Raw genomic sequence first — 17,497 nt, forward strand, 5'->3', positions numbered from 1 at the left:
TATGCATGTAAGTGCACCCGTATCATGCAATGCCTGCGGAGGTCAGGAGAGGCTGTCGGATCCCCTGGGACTGGCGTCACGGACAGTTGTTAGCTGCCATGTGGGTGCTGGGATTTGAACCTGGGTCTTCTGCAAGAACAACCTGTGTTCTTAACCACTGAGCCATCTCCCCAGTCCCTATTTATTTATTTTTATGTGTCTTTTGCCTTCATATATATAAGTGCACCCATGTCATGCGATGCCCATGGAGGCCAGGAGAAGGCATTGGATCCCCTGGAAATGCAATTACAGACCTGTGAGCTGCTACATGGGTATTGGGAACCAAACGAGGGTCCTCTGCAAGAGTAGACAGTGCTCTTAGCTGCTGAGCCTCTCTCCAGTGCCCTCTGCTGAGCTTTTCAATGGTGATATACTATCCAAATAATCCCCCTCACAGCTAATCTAGCTCCTCCTCCATGCTGCCTCCTGTTCTCTTGAGTTCCCTCTATGATGAAGGGTCGCTGTATAAACCACTGGTTTCCATCCAGTTTGGTTTATATGCACTCAAGCACTTATGAAGTCCCCAGCAGTTTCCAAGTCCTGTTTCAATCATAAAGTTTTCCTTAGGGCTGCCAGCACCACTCAGTGGTAAAGTGTGTGCGTAACATGTTTGGCCAATTACCAAAGAGAAATGTTTAAAAGTAACCAATTATTAGCCGGGTGTGCTGATGCATGCCTTTGATTCCAGCACTTGGGAAGCAGAGGCAGGTGGATCTCTGTGAGTTCAAGACCAGCTTGGTCCACATAGTGAGTTCCAGGCCAGCTGGGGCTACAGGGAGACCCTGTCTCAAAAAAGACCAAAAAAAAAATAATAATAATAATAAAAAATAAAAAAAAATTGTCTACCTCTACCAATTTAGTTCACCCATGTCTACACACATTCTTGACCACTTATTTCTACTTGGTGTCCCACCATCCATGACTTTGTACCTGACCCCTAGTGTGTCAATACACCCATTGCATTTCTGCAACAGGCTGGCCCGTACATCAATTGTTCTCTGGTTTGAAAAGCTCGCTCTTCCACTCTGTGTGACTTGTCACTCAATCTTATTCAAGTTTTTCTCAGGGAAAAAAAAAAAAAAGGCTCCTTGACTGTGTTATGGACCACACACACACACACACACACACACACACACACACACACACACACAAACCTACTGTTCTCTGTCTTCCTAGAATACATATTATAGCCTGACATATGCATGGAGACCTGCCCAATCATCAACATATGACATACACCATCATGACCCCAGAAAGAGTCTATCACTTCATGACGTCGAAGCTTAATACATGTATCTGTGATGTGTTCATACAAAACTAACAGTGCATTTCTGGAAAGGTATCTGTCATCAGGGGACATATGACTGTGTCTGTTGGTGTTCCCTGCTGGTCTTCCCCACTGACAGAAGTGCCTGGACGGTACCACCTTTGTTCACCATTACATCCCTGGCAACCAGAGCAGTGTCCAGAGTCCCCAAAACTTGAGTTGTACTGTTCTGTAACAGATATACAGATGCAGCTCTGTGCCAACAGTTCTCCCAAACTTCAGGAGAAAGTTAGGTACATGAGGCCACACAGCCTTGATGCCATTAACGGGATAAAGGGTTATGAGAGTGCAGATGTGTGCGCCACACTGTGGCAGGGTTCGAATGTGGCTGGCACGTCTACTATGATTTATTACTATGTTCTTTTTGAGACAGAATCTCCCTGGATTATTATTATTATTGTTAGTATTATTGCTATTTATTAGTTTCTTTTCGAGACAGTGTCTCCCTGTAGCCCCAGCTGGCCTGGAACTCACTTTGTAGACCAGGCTGGCCTTGATCTCATAGAGACCCGCCTGCCTCTGCCTCCCGAACTGGTATCAAAGGCGAGCGCCACCTCGCTTCCGCAGGCTGCCCGTTCTACGGAAGTCCGCAAGGTCGCTGGGTCTCCGTGACCCGAGGGCAGGCGGGGTTCCACCGGAGACGCTGGGAGGAAACGACTTACGGGGCCTTTCGGTGACCCAGGCCTTCCGGAGAGGTCGCGCCCGGCAGGCAGGTGCACCAAGTCCCACAGCTAGCACCCCGCCCACCGCGGCGAGTTCCGACGGATCCCAGGCGCCTAGCGCCCGGCGGAAGTGGGCCGTTCGTCCCTGTGGGTCGGCGGGTCTATTTCCGGTGGCCGGTGTGTAGTGGACTGGTTCCGGGTGGACCCCGTGCGGAGGCTGTTCACATGGGCCGGGCCGAGGCTGAGCGGCTTCCCGACCCCTCGCAGACCCGGCGTCAGAATTTCCCCCTCAAAGGTCAGGGCTCGCCCACAGGTTGCCGGCCTGACCTTTCGGGGATTTGGGGGTTCGGGGGCCTCCCCAGAGCGCGCCCCGCAGCCTCTGCTGGATGCTGAACCCGTTTGTCAGCCCTGCAGAGTTGGCGCTGAGGCAGGGGGACAGCCGCGAGTTCCAGTCCAGCCTGAGCATGTTAACTTCCCACTACACGTGGAATTCACAGTTCTCGTTCACAGTCTCTTCGGATGACTTTGACGTGTATAAAGCATTTGTCTATAGTGATATAAATATAGATAGATCTACAGCTGGGTGTGGCACATTTTAATCCCAACACTCAGGAGGCAGAGGCAGGTGGATCTCTGTGAGTTCAAGGCCAGCTGGGGCTACTGGGAGACCCTGTCTCAAAAAAACAAAAAAAAATGAAATAAAGCTGTCAAATGGTATCAGGTGGAATCAAGGTAATACTTAAGTATACTTGTTAAGTACCAGGGACCTGATTCAGCAAGGACCAGGGTGGGAAGGTCTTAGGCCTTTACAAGGCTAGGGGGACACAGACAGTAAGAATTTTTAGCTTGTACTTCCCACAATGCATTAAGACTTGTCAAATGTTGAGTATAAAAGGTCGTGGATAGGATGGGGCTGTTCTGCCTGGAAATAAGGGGTTCAACCCAGAGGTGAAGTGATCTCCATTGCCAGTATTAAAGCAAGATGTTTTGGTAAATGGTTGGAATTTTTGGCTTTATTCTATGAATGTGTGGTGAGAAATATGTATGCAGTGTCAGTGAGTGTTACTGGTACTAAGACCAACAGCGTGTATGTATGGTGGGTAGAGTGTGAAATCTGACCTCTGACCATCCCAGTTTGACCAGGACTGCAGGATCTTTACAGTCATTTCCTTCTCTTGGATCTCCCATCTTCGTATCTGTAATACCGAAATAATGTCACTATCAGGTACCTCTCCCATGACTCTGACAAAATACCTGACAGGAAGCAATTTAAGGAAGGAAGGGTTTATGCTGGGAGAGAGAGAGGAAAGAGAGAGTGAGAGAGAGAGAGGAGGAGGAGAGGAGAGCAGAGGAGAGAGAGGAGAGAGAGAGGAGGAGAGGAGAGAAAGAGGAGAGGAGAGGGAGAGGAGAGGGAGAGAGAAAGGAGAGGAGAGAGAGGAGAGGAGAGGGGAGAGAGAGGAGGAGAGGAGAGAGAAGAGAGAGAGGAGGAGAGAGAGAAAGAAGAGGAGAGGAGAGAGAGGAGGAGGAGAGGACAGGAGAGGAGAGAGAGAGAAAGAGAGAGAGAGAGACTTATGCCTATGGAATTACACTATCCACATTTAGAGTGATTTTTCCACCTCAACCTAATCCTTCACAGACGTGGCTAGAGGCTTGTTTCCATGGTGATGCTAGATCCTGTCAAATTGACATTAATCATTACAGATACCTTCCAGAGGCAATATATAATGTCTGAAGTGAATAAATGAGAAGGCAATATTAGCATTCTGGTTAAAAATACTGACCTAATTGCCAGAGATTTGAGACAGCGTCTCCCTGTAGCTCCAGCTGGCCTGGAACTTGCTATGTAGACCAGGCTGGCCTTGAACACAGAGAGATCTACTTGCCTCTGTTCCTCAAGTGCTAGAATTAAAGATTCTTTTTTTTAACTTTTACAAAAACTTGAGAATTTCATACATGTATATAAGGTGTTTTGATCAAATCCATGCCTACTCCCTTCTCTCCAACATTCCCTCCTCTGAAGAGGTAACCCTAAAATCTTTTAAGGATTAGATACACGCTCCCAAATACTTTTGGCATTTTTGGCCTTTGGAACAGATTAAGTGGCTAGCAGGCTCAAGGACATTTTTGGTTTTAGCCTCGAATTTGCCATGTAGCCAAGGATAACCTCTCAGGAGCTGGGGTTGCAGGTGCGGGTCACTGAGCACGCTCTTAGTTCCCGCTCTAGCCCCGGCTGGTCTCGAACTCCCGCAGCCGGTTCAGCCTCCACCTAGAGCCCAGCAGCCTGCAGAGCGGGTCTGCGCAGCCGCAGTATTGCCCGAGTGCTGCGCGCCCCCCGCCCTGCCCGACGCCGTCGGAGGTGGGCCCAGCCGGATGTGACGCAGCGCGACGCGGCAGCGCAGCGAGTTTGCGCAGTGCGGCGGCTTCGCGCCTGCGCACTGGGGTCTGTCGGCTGGACCGGGCCTTGCGCGGCGGTGCTGCGGGACAGGCCGAGTTCCGCGTGGGCAGAGGAGGTGCGGGTGCAGGTCGGCGCCGGGGAGTGCCGGAGGGGCGGAGGAACCCGGGGAGGAGCGGGGGGAGGAGGGAGGGGGTCGTCACGACCCCGCAACCGCCGGCAAGTTCTGCACCAGGTGCCTGTGACCTGTCTTTGTCGGAGGCGTTTATTAGTCCTAACGCCTGGACGGAAGCCGTGCAGGAAAAATAGGCGAAAAGCGCTTCTGAGTCAGTGTGTGCAGCGCAAGGGTCGTGTGCAGAGAAAAACCTGACAGGGTTGACCTGGCCACGGGGTTTCCGTCGGCCCTAATCATTAACGGTGTGGTCAGAGATTTTACACTGTTTAACATCCCTCACCCCGGCGTGAATTTCTAACAGTTATTGGAACCAGCAAAAAAAAAAAAAAAAAAAATCACCTCCAGAATTTACAAATTGGCACTTTATATTTAATTTTTTTTTCTGTGAAATTCAGTTTTAAAAAAAGCCGGGCGTGGTGGCGCACGCCTTTAATCCCAGCACTCGGGAGACAGAGGCAGGCGGATCTCTGTGAGTTCAAGGCCCTCCTGGTTTACATAGTTCCAGGCCAGCTGGGGCTACAGGGAAACCCTGTCTCAAAAAGACCACCCCCCCCAAAAAAAAAGCCCACAGTACTTTGTGAAAGACACCGTCTGCCCTTAGTGTATGCTGATATGCAAGACCCAGTATGTGTTTTAGAAAACTTGAAAAACTGGATTTAAGGAAGCATAGAAAACCCTTGTGCGCAACTTGTGTTTCAGAATTAAAGCAGCTGAAACTCCGATATGAACCAGTATTAACCTAAAATGGTTTACATTTACCCGCCCTTTTCTCTAGGAGAAACTTAACTCTGCTTGAAAAGGTTCTTAAAAGATTTTGGATATGGCAAGGTTCTTGTTGGAAGCTCTTGACTTTTTTTTTTTTTTTTTTTTTTAAGGTCTTCAAGAAATCTAACAGAAATGGCTTCAAAAAGAGCTCTGGTCATACTGGCCAAAGGAGCAGAGGAGATGGAGACCGTTATTCCTGTGGATGTCATGAGGCGAGCTGGGGTGAGTCCCGTGTGTTGGTGAACTCTCCATGTTTTAAAATCTGGGGATTTCCAGTCATTTTAAATAAAACAAAGTACTTCATGAAACACTTAAAAAAAATTTTTTTTTAATGTGTGTAAGCCTGCATGCATGGTGTGCATGTGGAAGTCAGAGGACATAACTTGAGGTGTGGGTTCTCCTCTCCCCCCATGTGGGTCCCAGGGATCCATCTCATGTCAGGCAGGTGCCTTTGCCCAGAGAGTCATCTGATGGTCTTCTTCATGAAGTATTTGAAGTACAAAGCCATGCTTTGGGGTTTTTTTTGGTTTTGTTTTTCTTTTTATTGAGATAGGGCTTCACCCTCTAGATCAGGCTGACGTGGAACTTAGGGTGTAGCTCAGGGTGGCCTGGGACACTCCATCCTTCTGCCTGTGTCTCTCAGATGCCTGGCTCACTGCTGACTTTGAAACTTGTTAGCATTTTGCCTTATTTCTTCCAGCCCCTTTCTACCCTTTTTTCTTTGTGGTTACTGTGGGACAGGGTCTCACTGTGTAGCCCTGGCTGGCCTGGAACTCGCTCTATAGACCAAGCTGGCCTCAGACTTACAGGGTTACACCTGCCTCTGCCATCCAGAGACAGGATGTCCTTATGTTTCCCTGCTGGCCCTAAACTCCTGGGCTCATGCAGTCCTGCCTCGGCTTACTAAGTAGCCGGGACAGCAGGCATGTGCCAGAAGTCAGACTAGGACCTGTTTCTTAAAGAGTAAGTGCTGGCCGGGTGAGGTGGTGCTCGCCTTTAATCCCAGTACTGGGGAGGCAGAGGCAGGCGGATCTCAAGGCCAGCCTGGTCTACATAGTGAGTTCCAGGACAGCTGGGGCTACAAGGAGACCCTATCTCAAAAAGACCAAAAAAAAAAAAAAAGAGTAAATACTTTACAGCGTGAAATGTACTTGAAGTCCCCTTTGTGGTGACTGTCCCTAGACGCCCTCCCCTAGACGACTGTCCTCACGGTGACATGTGCTCATCCTGTGCTTAACCTGTGGTTCTCCTGTGTGTTTATACACAGCATCTGTCTGTACCTAACAGAATGTACATTAAAACGCACTGTTTGCCAGAGCTTATTCTAAGCATTCGCTTATATAAACCTTGACAACAATTTTGAGTTGGAGATCTCTACCCTCCTTTCACAAGACCAAAAGAGACACTAAACAGTGTGTTGCATTTTTCTTTTTAATTTTATGTGTGAGTGTATTGCCTGCATGTGTATAAGTACACCTGTGTCATGCAGTGACTGAGGAGGTCAGAAGAGGGTGTCAGATCCTGTGGAACTGGAGTTCTGGTTTTTAGCTGCCATGTGGGTGCTAGGAATGAACTCATGTCCTCTGCAAGAGCAGTCAGTGCTCTCAACCATTCCCAGTGTGCTCAATTTACAGTTTATAGATAAAGAGCACAACTCAGACCCAGGCAGTCTGTTTATACTCAATTCTCAACAACAAAACTCCAGTTTATTCATTAAATATCCCTGCTTAGTCATCAGGTGTATGAACATGTCACCGCCTCTCCCTTCTAAGTATAGCTCTGCAGCACTGTAACATATTCTTGTGTGGGTTTATTCCTGCAGATGTGGGGAGGCTTTCTCAGGCTCTGTACCTAAAAGCCCAGTTACCAGCCCCAAGGACACTGGCTGTCACCAGCATCCCCAGGCTTTACCAGGCTGCTTTCTATTGTGCTGACCTGTTGTCATACCAGCAGTAGAGGAAAACCCCCATGTTGCTAGACCCAGCCGTGGATATGGCCAGGTTGTGCATTTTTTGCAGGATAAAGTGGTGTTTAATCGTTGTGACTTGCATTTATTTCTACCTTAGGAAAATACCATGGGGTTTAAATGGAACCTGGAAAGGTGGGTTATTAATAGGATGATCCTGTGATTTCTCTCCCAAACCCATTACTTGAGAGAAGAGGGTGATCTGGCCAGGCATAGCTGGGACAGCAGCTATAAATTGCAAGCAGACCAGGAGAGACCTAGTTATTAACTATATTTGGCTAGCGTGGTCACTAAACGTCAGCTTGGTTTTGTTGTGGTGTTCCCTACAAGTTACTTAGAATCAGAGTGGCTTTGAAAATGCATTTGTGTTTCAGTGTTCTTGAATACCTGTTCTATCTCTAGATTAAAGTCACCGTCGCAGGATTGGCTGGGAAAGACCCTGTGCAGTGCAGCCGTGATGTGGTCATTTGTCCTGATGCCAGTCTTGAAGATGCAAAAAAGCAGGTTTGTTCTCCGCTCGTGAATGTCTTCCTGCTTGGGGCTTTTTTATTAGTTTCTCAGAATGTTATTTGACTACATCTAAGACTGTCGTTAGAACAGACTTAGTTTGTTGGTTGATTTTTGTTTTTCTTTATTGAGACAAGGCCTCCCTGTAGCCCCAGCTGGCCTGGAACTCATAATGTAGACCAGGCTGGCCTTGATTTCACAGGGATAGATCTTCCTGCCTCTACCTCCCGAGTACTGGGATTAAAGGAATGCGCCATACCAGGCCAAGAACAGTCTTATTCTGAGAGAATTATTCTGCTTGGTAGTGCTCACCCTAATCTGGAAGGAGAGGGCTTTGCTTTTCTGCTCTGTGCCCATATGAGTACCCATAAACTTGCCAATAACTGGACACCGCCCCGGTCCAGTGGGTACGTGGTGAGGGTGGTGCTCAGGTGGTGGGCCAAAGGGGAGCATTGCTCTGTCGTGTTTCTCCTTCCCAAGGCCTCTTTGCCTCCTGTGGTTAATAGCTCCTGTGCGCCCCACCATCCTTTTTTCAGTACAGATCATCAAACCTAGGGCCTTGGGCATGCTGGGCAAGTGCTCTACCACTGACCTATATCCCCAACCCTTTTAAAAAAACACTTAGGGACGGAAAGATGGCTCAGCAGTTAAGAGTGCTTGCTGTTCTTGCAGAGGCACCCACACGGTGGCTGATACCCATCCAGTTCCAGGAAATCTGACTCCCTTCCCACCTCTATAGGCATTGTGTGTGTGTACGCGTGCACACACACACACAGAGGCAAAACACTCATATTCATAAAAATAAATCTTTTTTAAATAAATTGTTTTTAGACAGGGTGTTGCAAGTTGCACTTGCTTTGTAGCCCAAGGAGGCCTTGAACTTGTGATCTTTCCATCTCGGCCTCCTCAGTAGCTGGGATGACGGGCCTGGCTCTCTTTCATTTTCTGAAGCTACTTTTCGCCTTTTACAGTGACAGATGTCCTTGCAGGATTCCTTTTACGTGGAATAAAAAACTGATGAGTGGTTGGATTAAGGGAGTGGTAAGAGTTCTACCTAAATTGTGTCACTGCTTCAGTATCTTTGAAATGACGATACTTTTTGGTTAATTTTGGGTCCCTTTCATCAGAAAAGTGCTCACTGACCCTTGTGCGTGTACTGTCACAGGTCAGGTGTCATGGGCCAGGGTGATCAGAGGTGGGCTGTGTCCTGTAGAACAGAGACATGGTAGGGAAGGAGGTAAAGGCTGGTTGTGAATGACTGTTTGTGTCCTGCCTGATCTGCAGCGCAAGTTCCCATGCTGAGCTGTCTTGTGTGCAGAAGCACGTGTATTCCTGTCTAATAAATTTCAACATTTCATTGCTGGATTGTGAAGAGTTAGACTATTTGTATTTACATATAAATTCTTGGGCTTTCTAAGTGTATTCAGGGGAAGAAGTAGAGTATTCCTTTTTTGCTACTTTTTTAGTCCTGTGGTATCTGGGCATTTAGACCAGTGGCTGCCTTTGGGTTGTGTTTCTTTGATTCATATCCTAGAGGGGTAAGAGATTGGGGTGTGCTCAGTGGTACAGCATTTGCCTGGCATGTGTGAGGCTAGATTCCGTGCCTAGCACTGCAAAGATCAAATAAATAAGTAAATGGCAAATGTTGTTTTCCTTCTTTTAAATTTCAACAAGCTTGAAATTAATTGGGTTTCTAGGATGTTTGGGTGTTGAGGATACTAGAATATTGTCATTTTCCTCTTCCTATTTTTCGTAAAGTTCCTTTTTTTTTTTTTTTTTTTTGTCTTTTAGCATTTTTCTTTTAGTTTTTATTTATTTATTTATTGGTCTTTTTGAGACAGGGTCTCCCTGTAGTCCCAGCTGGCCTGGCACTTCTGTGTAGACCAGGCTGGCCTCGATCTCACAGAGATCCACTTGCCTCCCAAGTGCTGGGGTTAAAGGTGTGTGCCACTGTGCCTGGCTTCCTTTAGTATTTGAAATCACTGCATACACTCTTGTGGAAGAACAAGACCCATGGTAGCGAGTTCAGAGCTAAAGTCAGAGTGGTACCCACCCTTTCTGCCGGCTGGTCCCACACATGCTCTGATGCTCCCCGCCAGAGGCTGGGGTGTCTGTGAGCATCTGCTTACACATGTGTGTGTGATGTTTATGCATTTGCATTCATACTTCTATATACTTTGTCTTTGTGTGCGCGTGTGCTGGGATCGAGATACGGCACCTGGGCACGAGGCACCACGCCTGGTATGTTTCTCCTTTCACTCAAGTGCAGTTGCCCTAACCTGCTCTGAGGGCATCCTTCCGTGTTGCTGTTTATAGATGGTCTGCATTTTTTAAATTTATTATGTGCATAAATGTGTGAATGAATGTCGTGGGGTGTGTGTGTGTGTGTGTGTGTGTGTGTGTGTGTGTGTGTCCCACCAAAGCCAGAAGAAGGTGTTGGGTCTCCTGGAGCTGTAGTATAAGGTGGTTGTGAGCCCCCCAGTGTGGGTGCTGGGAATGGCACTTGGGTCCTCTGGAAGAGAAGCAGGTGCTCTTAACCACTGAACCATCCCTCCAGACCTCTGTTCTGCATTTTCTGGTTACAGCATTGCACAGTAATTAGAGGGGGTGGGTCTTGGGGTTTTTTTGTTTGTTTGTTTTGATTTTTGAGACATGGTACCATGTATGCCTGGCTGGCCACAAACTCACTATGTAGCTGAGGGTGGCCTTGGAGCCGTGATCCTCCTGCATCCATTTCCCAATGTTGGGATTACAGGCATGTGTCCTCATGCCTGGCACTGATTTATTTCTTCTTTTTGATGGCTTTATGCCTGAACAGAGCACCTTCCATCGTGAGCTGTGCCCTGACTGTTCTTTGGGGGATGCTGGGGTCATTCCCTGTGTTTTGCTTGTGTCCCTCTTCCATGTATGAAGCTGTTAACGGGCTGCCACTAACACACAGTTGAATGAAATGTTCTTTATTTTTCAAATTCACAGGGACCATATGATGTGGTGGTTCTGCCTGGAGGAAATCTGGGGGCACAGAATTTATCTGAGGTAAAAAAAAAAAAAAAAAAAGAAAATGTTCCGTTACACTTCAGTCAAGGGGCAGGGGGCTTGTGAAGAAAGCCTTTGAGCCTTTGCTTTGTTGAGTCGGGTATTCGGGTGTTTCAGAGATGATGCCATGAATAAAGAGAAACAGCAGAAGTAAGCTAAACGGCATCCAGCTGTATTGCAGAGCCCAGTTCTCAGAGCATTTACTGCAGAAGTAAGTGGTGTTGGTGTAACAGACAGCTTCAGTGACTGGTGTAAGATCACAAACTTCCTGCAGCAGTGGCATGGCCCTATTTTGGGTTAAGCCTAGGGAGTGCTGCCTACTCTGTGGTCTGGGTGAGGGCAGCTGCCGGCCGGGGCACCAGCGTGAATGCAAGAGGGCATCAGAGGTGGCCACTGGGCTTCGTTTCAAGCCCTGTGTGAGGAGTCTGTCAGGAAAGGATACCGGTGGTGGGTTGTGGGCAGGCGGTGGGATCATTCCTGCTGGGATCTTTTCTCCATCTGCCCCCGTAGCCCTTGCCTCGCCCTCCTGGCACACAGAACAGGGTTGTGCCCTACTGACACTGGTGCTTCCTCTTGTCTTTGTCATGGATGGCTGCCTTGTTCTTGGCTTCGCTGCTTAGGACTAGACACTGAAGCTAGCCATGTACAGTTACTGATTGGAGCTCTTTTTGGAGAATCCATCCAAGTAAGCTAAGCCATAAGTGACCCTCCAGTCTGTCCTGCGAGAGGCTGGTCCGTGGCTTTGTGGTAACTGTTTGGGCCTTGTCTCCCTAGTCTGGTCTGGTGAAGGAGATCCTGAAGGAGCAGGAGAGCAGGAAGGGCCTCATCGCCGCCATCTGTGCAGGTGAGTGAGGTAGTGGGGAGAGGCATGAGGCCGGCTTGCGGGGCCAGCCTTCTCCAGAAAGTCACTGCACGCCCTGCCCTCAGAAGCTGAAGGGCACGGCACTGAGGTGTTTGGATTGGGTGGGTGAAGTTGTATCATATCAGCACTGAGCCTGGTTGTTAAGCTTTCTGCCTCTCCATGCCCCGACTCTGCAGACTGTGACACTGTTATTTGGTTGACCTCGAGGGAAAATAAGGCCTTGGAATTCAGTAAACAGCTGTTTCAGCAGATCTGTGCCAGGAGTAACCCTGCCAGGAGAGTCAGCAGGAATCTGCCCGACACGAACGCTTCAGCTCTGCCCTGGACTGGCCTCCCTGCAGTTTGCTGAGGCTTCATTTGTTGAATGCTCTTGAACACTGATTATGATCTGTCTCATAAGACAAGGCCTTTTGGTGCTTCGTGGATGTCCCACATCCTTAGAACTTACTGATGTTTTGTTCTCTGACACTCGCGGTCTGTTCCCGTTGCTTTAACACCGGGTGTTGTTTGGCATTAGTGCAACTTCACCCATGTCGTCGTTAGAGGATTTTTTTTTTTTGAGACGGCATTTCCCCGTAACCACAGCTGGCCTGGATTCACTGTGGACAGCAGGGTGTGGCCTTGAACTCACAGAGATCTGCCTGCCTCTGCCTTCCAAGTGCCTGGACATGCACCACCATGCCCAGCTGTTAGAGGCTTTTTAGGAGAGATGGCTCAGTGATTAAGAACACTGGTTGTTCTTGCAGAAGACCTGGGTTCAAATCCCAGCACCCACATGGCAGCAAACAACTGTCCGTAACTCCAGTTCCAGGGGATCTGATGGTCTTTTCTGTCCTCCATGGGCATTGCCTGACACGGGTGCCCTTACCTACATGCTTTGCAATACACTCATGCACATAAAATAAAAATAAATAAAATATTTTTAAAAAGTATCACAGGAACAGATGAGGCAGGGAGTAAATGGGTGGGTTTGTTCAGTGCCACAGGCTTCTTAACACAGTGGTGGCCAGGGATGCCTGTCCTAGCTCTGGTGCCAGGTTTCCTCCCCAGGGTCAAAGTGGATACTGCAGGGAGGTGTGTGGCTGTTTGCGCCTGCTCCTCACCAGACCATGGAGGTGGTCCTTCAGGCAGGGCGTTGTGCTGTATTTGCCCGTTTTAAAATCTGTTTTGAGCTGGGTGTGGTAGTGCCACGTGTGACCCCAGCATAGGGAGGGTGGAAGGAAAATCACCCAGATCCACCTGGGGTACATGGTGAGACCCTGCCTTTTAAAACTGTTTAAGAATTCAGTTTGGGGCTAGCATGCGTGAAGCCCTGGGTTCCATTTCTAGCACCAAAAGCAAGCAAGCAAGACCATGTCTAATCCCTGACACGGCAGAAGGAGATAGACCTCACCCACGCAGAAGCTCAGAGACCCCAGGCCTGCAGAGCTGGCTCACACCCTGGCCGTCTATCCTCAGGAGTTCCCAGTCCTGTCTTCTTTCCCTGCCAGGGATGAGGGATTTCTCTTGGCTGACAGCCTTGCAGTCTCTGCAGCCCGTGCCCTGTCCCCTCTGTGGGCAAGAAGTCGTAGGTACCGTTGGCCTGATGTCCTTTGCTGATCTAGGCCAACTTGGGTTTGTTGCGGTGACTCTGCTGAGAGTAAAATCCCGTGTCATCTCATCCTCCTGTGTCACTGACTAGAACATTACCATTTGTACCCAGCTCACTGTCTTACACCGAAGTGAGCTTGAATACCATGCCAGGAGCCTGGATAAGTCAACTTTAAGAGAAGCAGTGCCAGCAGTGTGTGCTGATCACACTGACTCCCTGTGCCACCATCCTGGGATGACGGGAGGAGTGAAGTGGGAATTCAGGTGTGAGCCCAGGGCACGGGATTGGAACAGGGTGACAGGAGAGATCTGCGCTCTGATCAGCAGGACAGCAGCCAGTCTTCTGGTCTCCTGGCCTTCTGGCGTCGTACTGATAGTGTTAACTTAGCCTCTGAAGATGTTGAATGAAGACGGTCACCTGAAGGGAGGCTTTCCTGGAAGGGTCTAAAAGGAGAGTTCCTCTGGGGGGACAAGGAGGAAGCTTGGCAGTGGAGTCATGTCAGGTTGTCTGGGGCTGGGTCTAGGACCAGTCACCAGAAACCAGAGCCCCAGGGAGCTGGGAGGTGACTAGGTGGTCTTTGCGAGTTTCTACCAGGTGGTGCTGTGGGAAGAGTGTTCTGCCAGCTGTCGTCAGCTGGCTCTGTAATTCCCGGGGCAGAGCTGGCGTTTCCTCCATCAGAACGTGAGTGATAGCAGTAAATGATCTCTCTTGCCTAATTTTTTCTTTACGTTCCTTTTTTTTTCTTTTGGTCTTTTTGAGACGGGGTTGCCCTGTAGCCCCAGCCAGCCTGGAACTCAATGGAGAGCCGCCTGCCTTGGCCTCTCAAGTGCTGGGACTAAAGATGTGCGCCACCATGCCTGGCCCTCTAGTCTAATTATCTAAATGGGGCTTTTGAGCCCCAGTAAGCAGCATTTAGGAGCGTGCCGTGGTGAGCAAGGAAAGCCACACACCCTGTGTTCGAGAACAGCATCACCACCTCCAAGAGTGCAGTCGGAACCCCGGCATAGCTGCTGTCCTTCCCTGAGGTCAGCCGTCGTAGCTTGCTGCCAAGTAGAGGCTGGTACAGGGATCTCAGTTTGGATCTTACCAGACTCGAGAGCATCAAATCCACTCAAGTAAAAGTGGAGTGGTGGTCACTCCTTTACAGACTTTGAAATTTGTTCCCGCACAGCTGTCTATACTTAGAGTAGACGTGGGGTGGAGGGGGTGATGTGTTTGAGACTTGGACTTAAGAGGTAAATCTCAGCTTGGTCTGAATCTGGCACCTGGTGTTGGCAGAAGGCGTATATAATCGGTACTCTGTGTGCTCTTCTGTTGTGGCACCGTGGTCGGTCTGAGTGGCCTGTAGGCCTCTAACTGCTGGTTGCTAGGACTCGTGTAGGACGGTGGAAGGCAGAGTGAGTTCACAGACAGCACTGCAGTCGGGTGCTGTTTAGTTGGTGTGACCCAAAGATGTTTGTGCATGTAACTTAGAGGGAAATGTGCAGTAAAACTAGGTTTTTTGTTGTTTTTGTTTTGTTTTGTTTTTTCTTTTTGAGGTGGGGGTCTTCCTGTAGCCCCAGCTGTCCTGGAACTTGCTATGTAGACCAGGCTGGCCTCAAAACTCACAGAGATCCGCCTGTCTCTGCCTCCTGAGTGCTGGGATTAAAGGCATGCACCACCATGCCTGGCCTTGTTTTTTTTGTCTTTTTGAGACAGGGTCTCCCTGTAGCCCAGCCGTCCTGGAACTCACTGCGTAGACCAGGCTGGCCTCGAACTCACAGAGATCCACCTGCCTCTGCCTCCCAAGTGCTGAGATTAAAGGTACAGTCACCACACTCATCTGTAAAACTAGGTTTTAAGTAACAGTGAAAGGTGTAAGATCTCTTTGTGTTCTTGTTCATTTTTGTTATTGTTTTTCATTTTTGAGATAGGGTCTCCCTGTAGCCGCAGCTGGCTTGGAAGTCACTATATAGACCAGGTTGACTTCCATCTCACAGAGATCCACCTGCCTCTTCCTCCTTCCTGAGTGCTGAGACTAAAGATGTGTGCTGCCACCATGCCCAGCTGTGTGTTTTTTGGTTTGGGTTTTTTCTTACGGTTTCTGTAAGATCTTTTTGACTTGGTCTCTGAGGACCATTACACATGGTGCATGCTGTATCCCTAACACTGACTGTTTCCAGCGAATACACCAAATGACAGCACTACCCAAGGTGTCACAGACGGCATTTCTTCGTGACTCATCAGGTCATTTCAAAAAAGCACCTGGTGTGTTTGTGTCTGGGACTCCAGCCTGGGCATCTCCAGCATGGCAGGGCAGTTACCATAACAGTACCACTACCTAGTAGCTTTGGACTCATGGAACACTGAATGGCTGTTAAGTTTCCATTTTTCACTTTTAAGTAGAAAAGTACAATTTTGAAACAGCAACAAATTCTGTAAGCTTGGGGTACCTGATGCCTTTGCTGTGTAACCAGCTACTTTGGGGCAGAATAAGGCAGGAGGTTAGCCAGGGCGGTCTCCTCACCTTTGTGCCCTGGCACATTGGGTCCCTGTTCCTTGGTGGCTGTTCCGTTTGTTTGCTCCATGGTCTTTGACCAAGCGGCTGTTGAAGTATGTGGGAGTTTGTGCACCTTTCAGATGTGCTCGGTAGGTGACTTGGCGGGAACACTGGCCCTCTTGTAGGAAGAGGTGTTTAATTTCTGTCATAACTGTCTTCTGTAAGAGGCTCTTGGTCTTGAAGAGCACTTCTGCTATCGTCTCAGTTTCTGCACACTCTGATGTCTGCATTCCTCTCTCCAGGTCCTACAGCCCTGTTGGCTCATGAAATAGGTTTTGGAAGCAAAGTTACAACACACCCGCTTGCTAAGGACAGAATGATGAATGGGAGTAAGTACATCCTATTGCCTTCCTGTACAAAGAGGCCGTCATGGGAATGTGACGTGGCTTACGCCATGGGTGCTCTGGGGTGTGGGATGTGACAGGATACAGTGCAGAGGGGTGCTCTGGCCACAGCATGGTGGCCCCACAGCCGAGCTTCCTCTGCAGGGATTTCTCCAGGGCTGACACCCTGCAGGGTGGCCCAGAGGAGCGCGGCAGTCTCTGTGTATGGGGCCACCGGATCCTTGCAAAAGATTATGTAAATGCCAGCTTAATTTGTGTTTTTACTGAACGCCTTGCCAGCAGCCTGAGGATAAAATTTAAGCCCTGACAGCAGTTTCACCAAGTGCCCTTTTACCTGCAGTCCACCGTGAAGTGGGCGTCCAGGGCACAGCTTAGGTGGCAGGCCAGCTTCCTGGTGGAGTGTTTCTTTTATAAATATCAGCTAGGCGTTTACTTTTTACTGACTATAAAAGCAGTTTCTCTTCATGGGGGAACACGCAGACAGAATGGAAGGGTGAAGTGAGGCCAGGCGTCTCCCTCTTCTCACCCATGTGCATAGCAAACATCTGTCACATGTCGTGTCTAACTAACTTCTCTATCCTTTTTGTTTAATACTTGTACTCAGGTTAGAGTGTTGTGAAGTTTGTCCTTTTTTCTTATTTTTGAGACGGGGTCTCCCTGTAGCCCCAGCTGACCTTGAACTCACGGAGATCCACCTGCCTCTGCCTCCCAAGTGCTGGGATTCACGGTGTGCGCCACCATGTCTGGCTCTGCAGCTCGCTTTTATTTTTGTGTTTTTGAGATGGGATCACTGTGTTGCCCGTGTTGGCATGTCCGGGGCTCAGGTGATCCTCAGCCCCCCGTAGCCAGGCGGGCAGTATGGTGGCGGCGGCAGCTTGCCCATCATCGTGGCCTCATCTTCATCTCAGGTGTTGCAGATCATCTGCTTCTGCTGGTTGTCAAATGTCCTTCGTGAGTGCCCATCCTCTGGAGCCTGGCTAACCTGTTTAACTTTCTTTTTCTTATTTATCATTTTTGTTTTATGTGTATGAGTACACTGCCTGCATGGCCATAAGTGCCCCTGGGTCTTGCAGTGTCTGTGGAGGGCAGAAGAGAGTGTCGGATTCCCTTGAACTGGAGTTGTTAGCTACCACATGGGTGCTGGAAATCCAACCCAGGTCCTCTGCAAGAGCAGCCAGTGCTTTTAACTGCTGAGCCATCTTTCCAGCCTCTGGCTAACCTATTTAATGTCACATCCTTAAAGAAGACTGCCTCCCTCTCTCCCAGGAGTTATCAGTTGCCAGTAGTTCCCT

The 17,497-nt window shown here is 49.0% G+C and overlaps 2 protein-coding genes across 3 annotated transcripts in view; one reads left to right on the plus strand and one right to left on the minus strand.

The window, feature by feature from the left end:
- Tnfrsf9 (TNF receptor superfamily member 9) overlaps window positions 1-2,132 on the minus strand; it is a 25,683-nt gene extending 23,551 nt beyond the window's left edge. Inside the window, exon 1 of the mRNA XM_029558295.1 lies at window positions 2,029-2,132. The gene's annotated coding sequence lies outside the window, so the exon portion shown is untranslated. The remainder of the gene's footprint in view (window positions 1-2,028) is intronic.
- A 2,275-nt stretch (window positions 2,133-4,407) lies between these two features.
- The window catches only part of Park7 (Parkinsonism associated deglycase), a 19,256-nt gene continuing 6,166 nt past the window's right edge, over window positions 4,408-17,497 (plus strand). Inside the window, exons 1-6 of one of the 2 annotated variants that reach the window (XM_008822444.3) lie at window positions 4,408-4,550; window positions 5,471-5,582; window positions 7,729-7,830; window positions 10,810-10,869; window positions 11,644-11,713; window positions 16,104-16,190. In XM_008822444.3, coding sequence (XP_008820666.1) covers window positions 5,493-5,582; window positions 7,729-7,830; window positions 10,810-10,869; window positions 11,644-11,713; window positions 16,104-16,190 — 409 coding nt within the window. In that variant the 5' untranslated portion in view covers window positions 4,408-4,550; window positions 5,471-5,492. The remainder of the gene's footprint in view (window positions 4,551-5,470; window positions 5,583-7,728; window positions 7,831-10,809; window positions 10,870-11,643; window positions 11,714-16,103; window positions 16,191-17,497) is intronic. The other variant, XM_008822445.3, reaches the window with a different exon arrangement.

This window comes from Nannospalax galili, unplaced genomic scaffold, assembly GCF_000622305.1.
Source record: "Nannospalax galili isolate Female #2095 unplaced genomic scaffold, S.galili_v1.0 scaffold1488, whole genome shotgun sequence".
NCBI classification, from domain to species: domain Eukaryota; kingdom Metazoa; phylum Chordata; class Mammalia; order Rodentia; family Spalacidae; genus Nannospalax; species Nannospalax galili.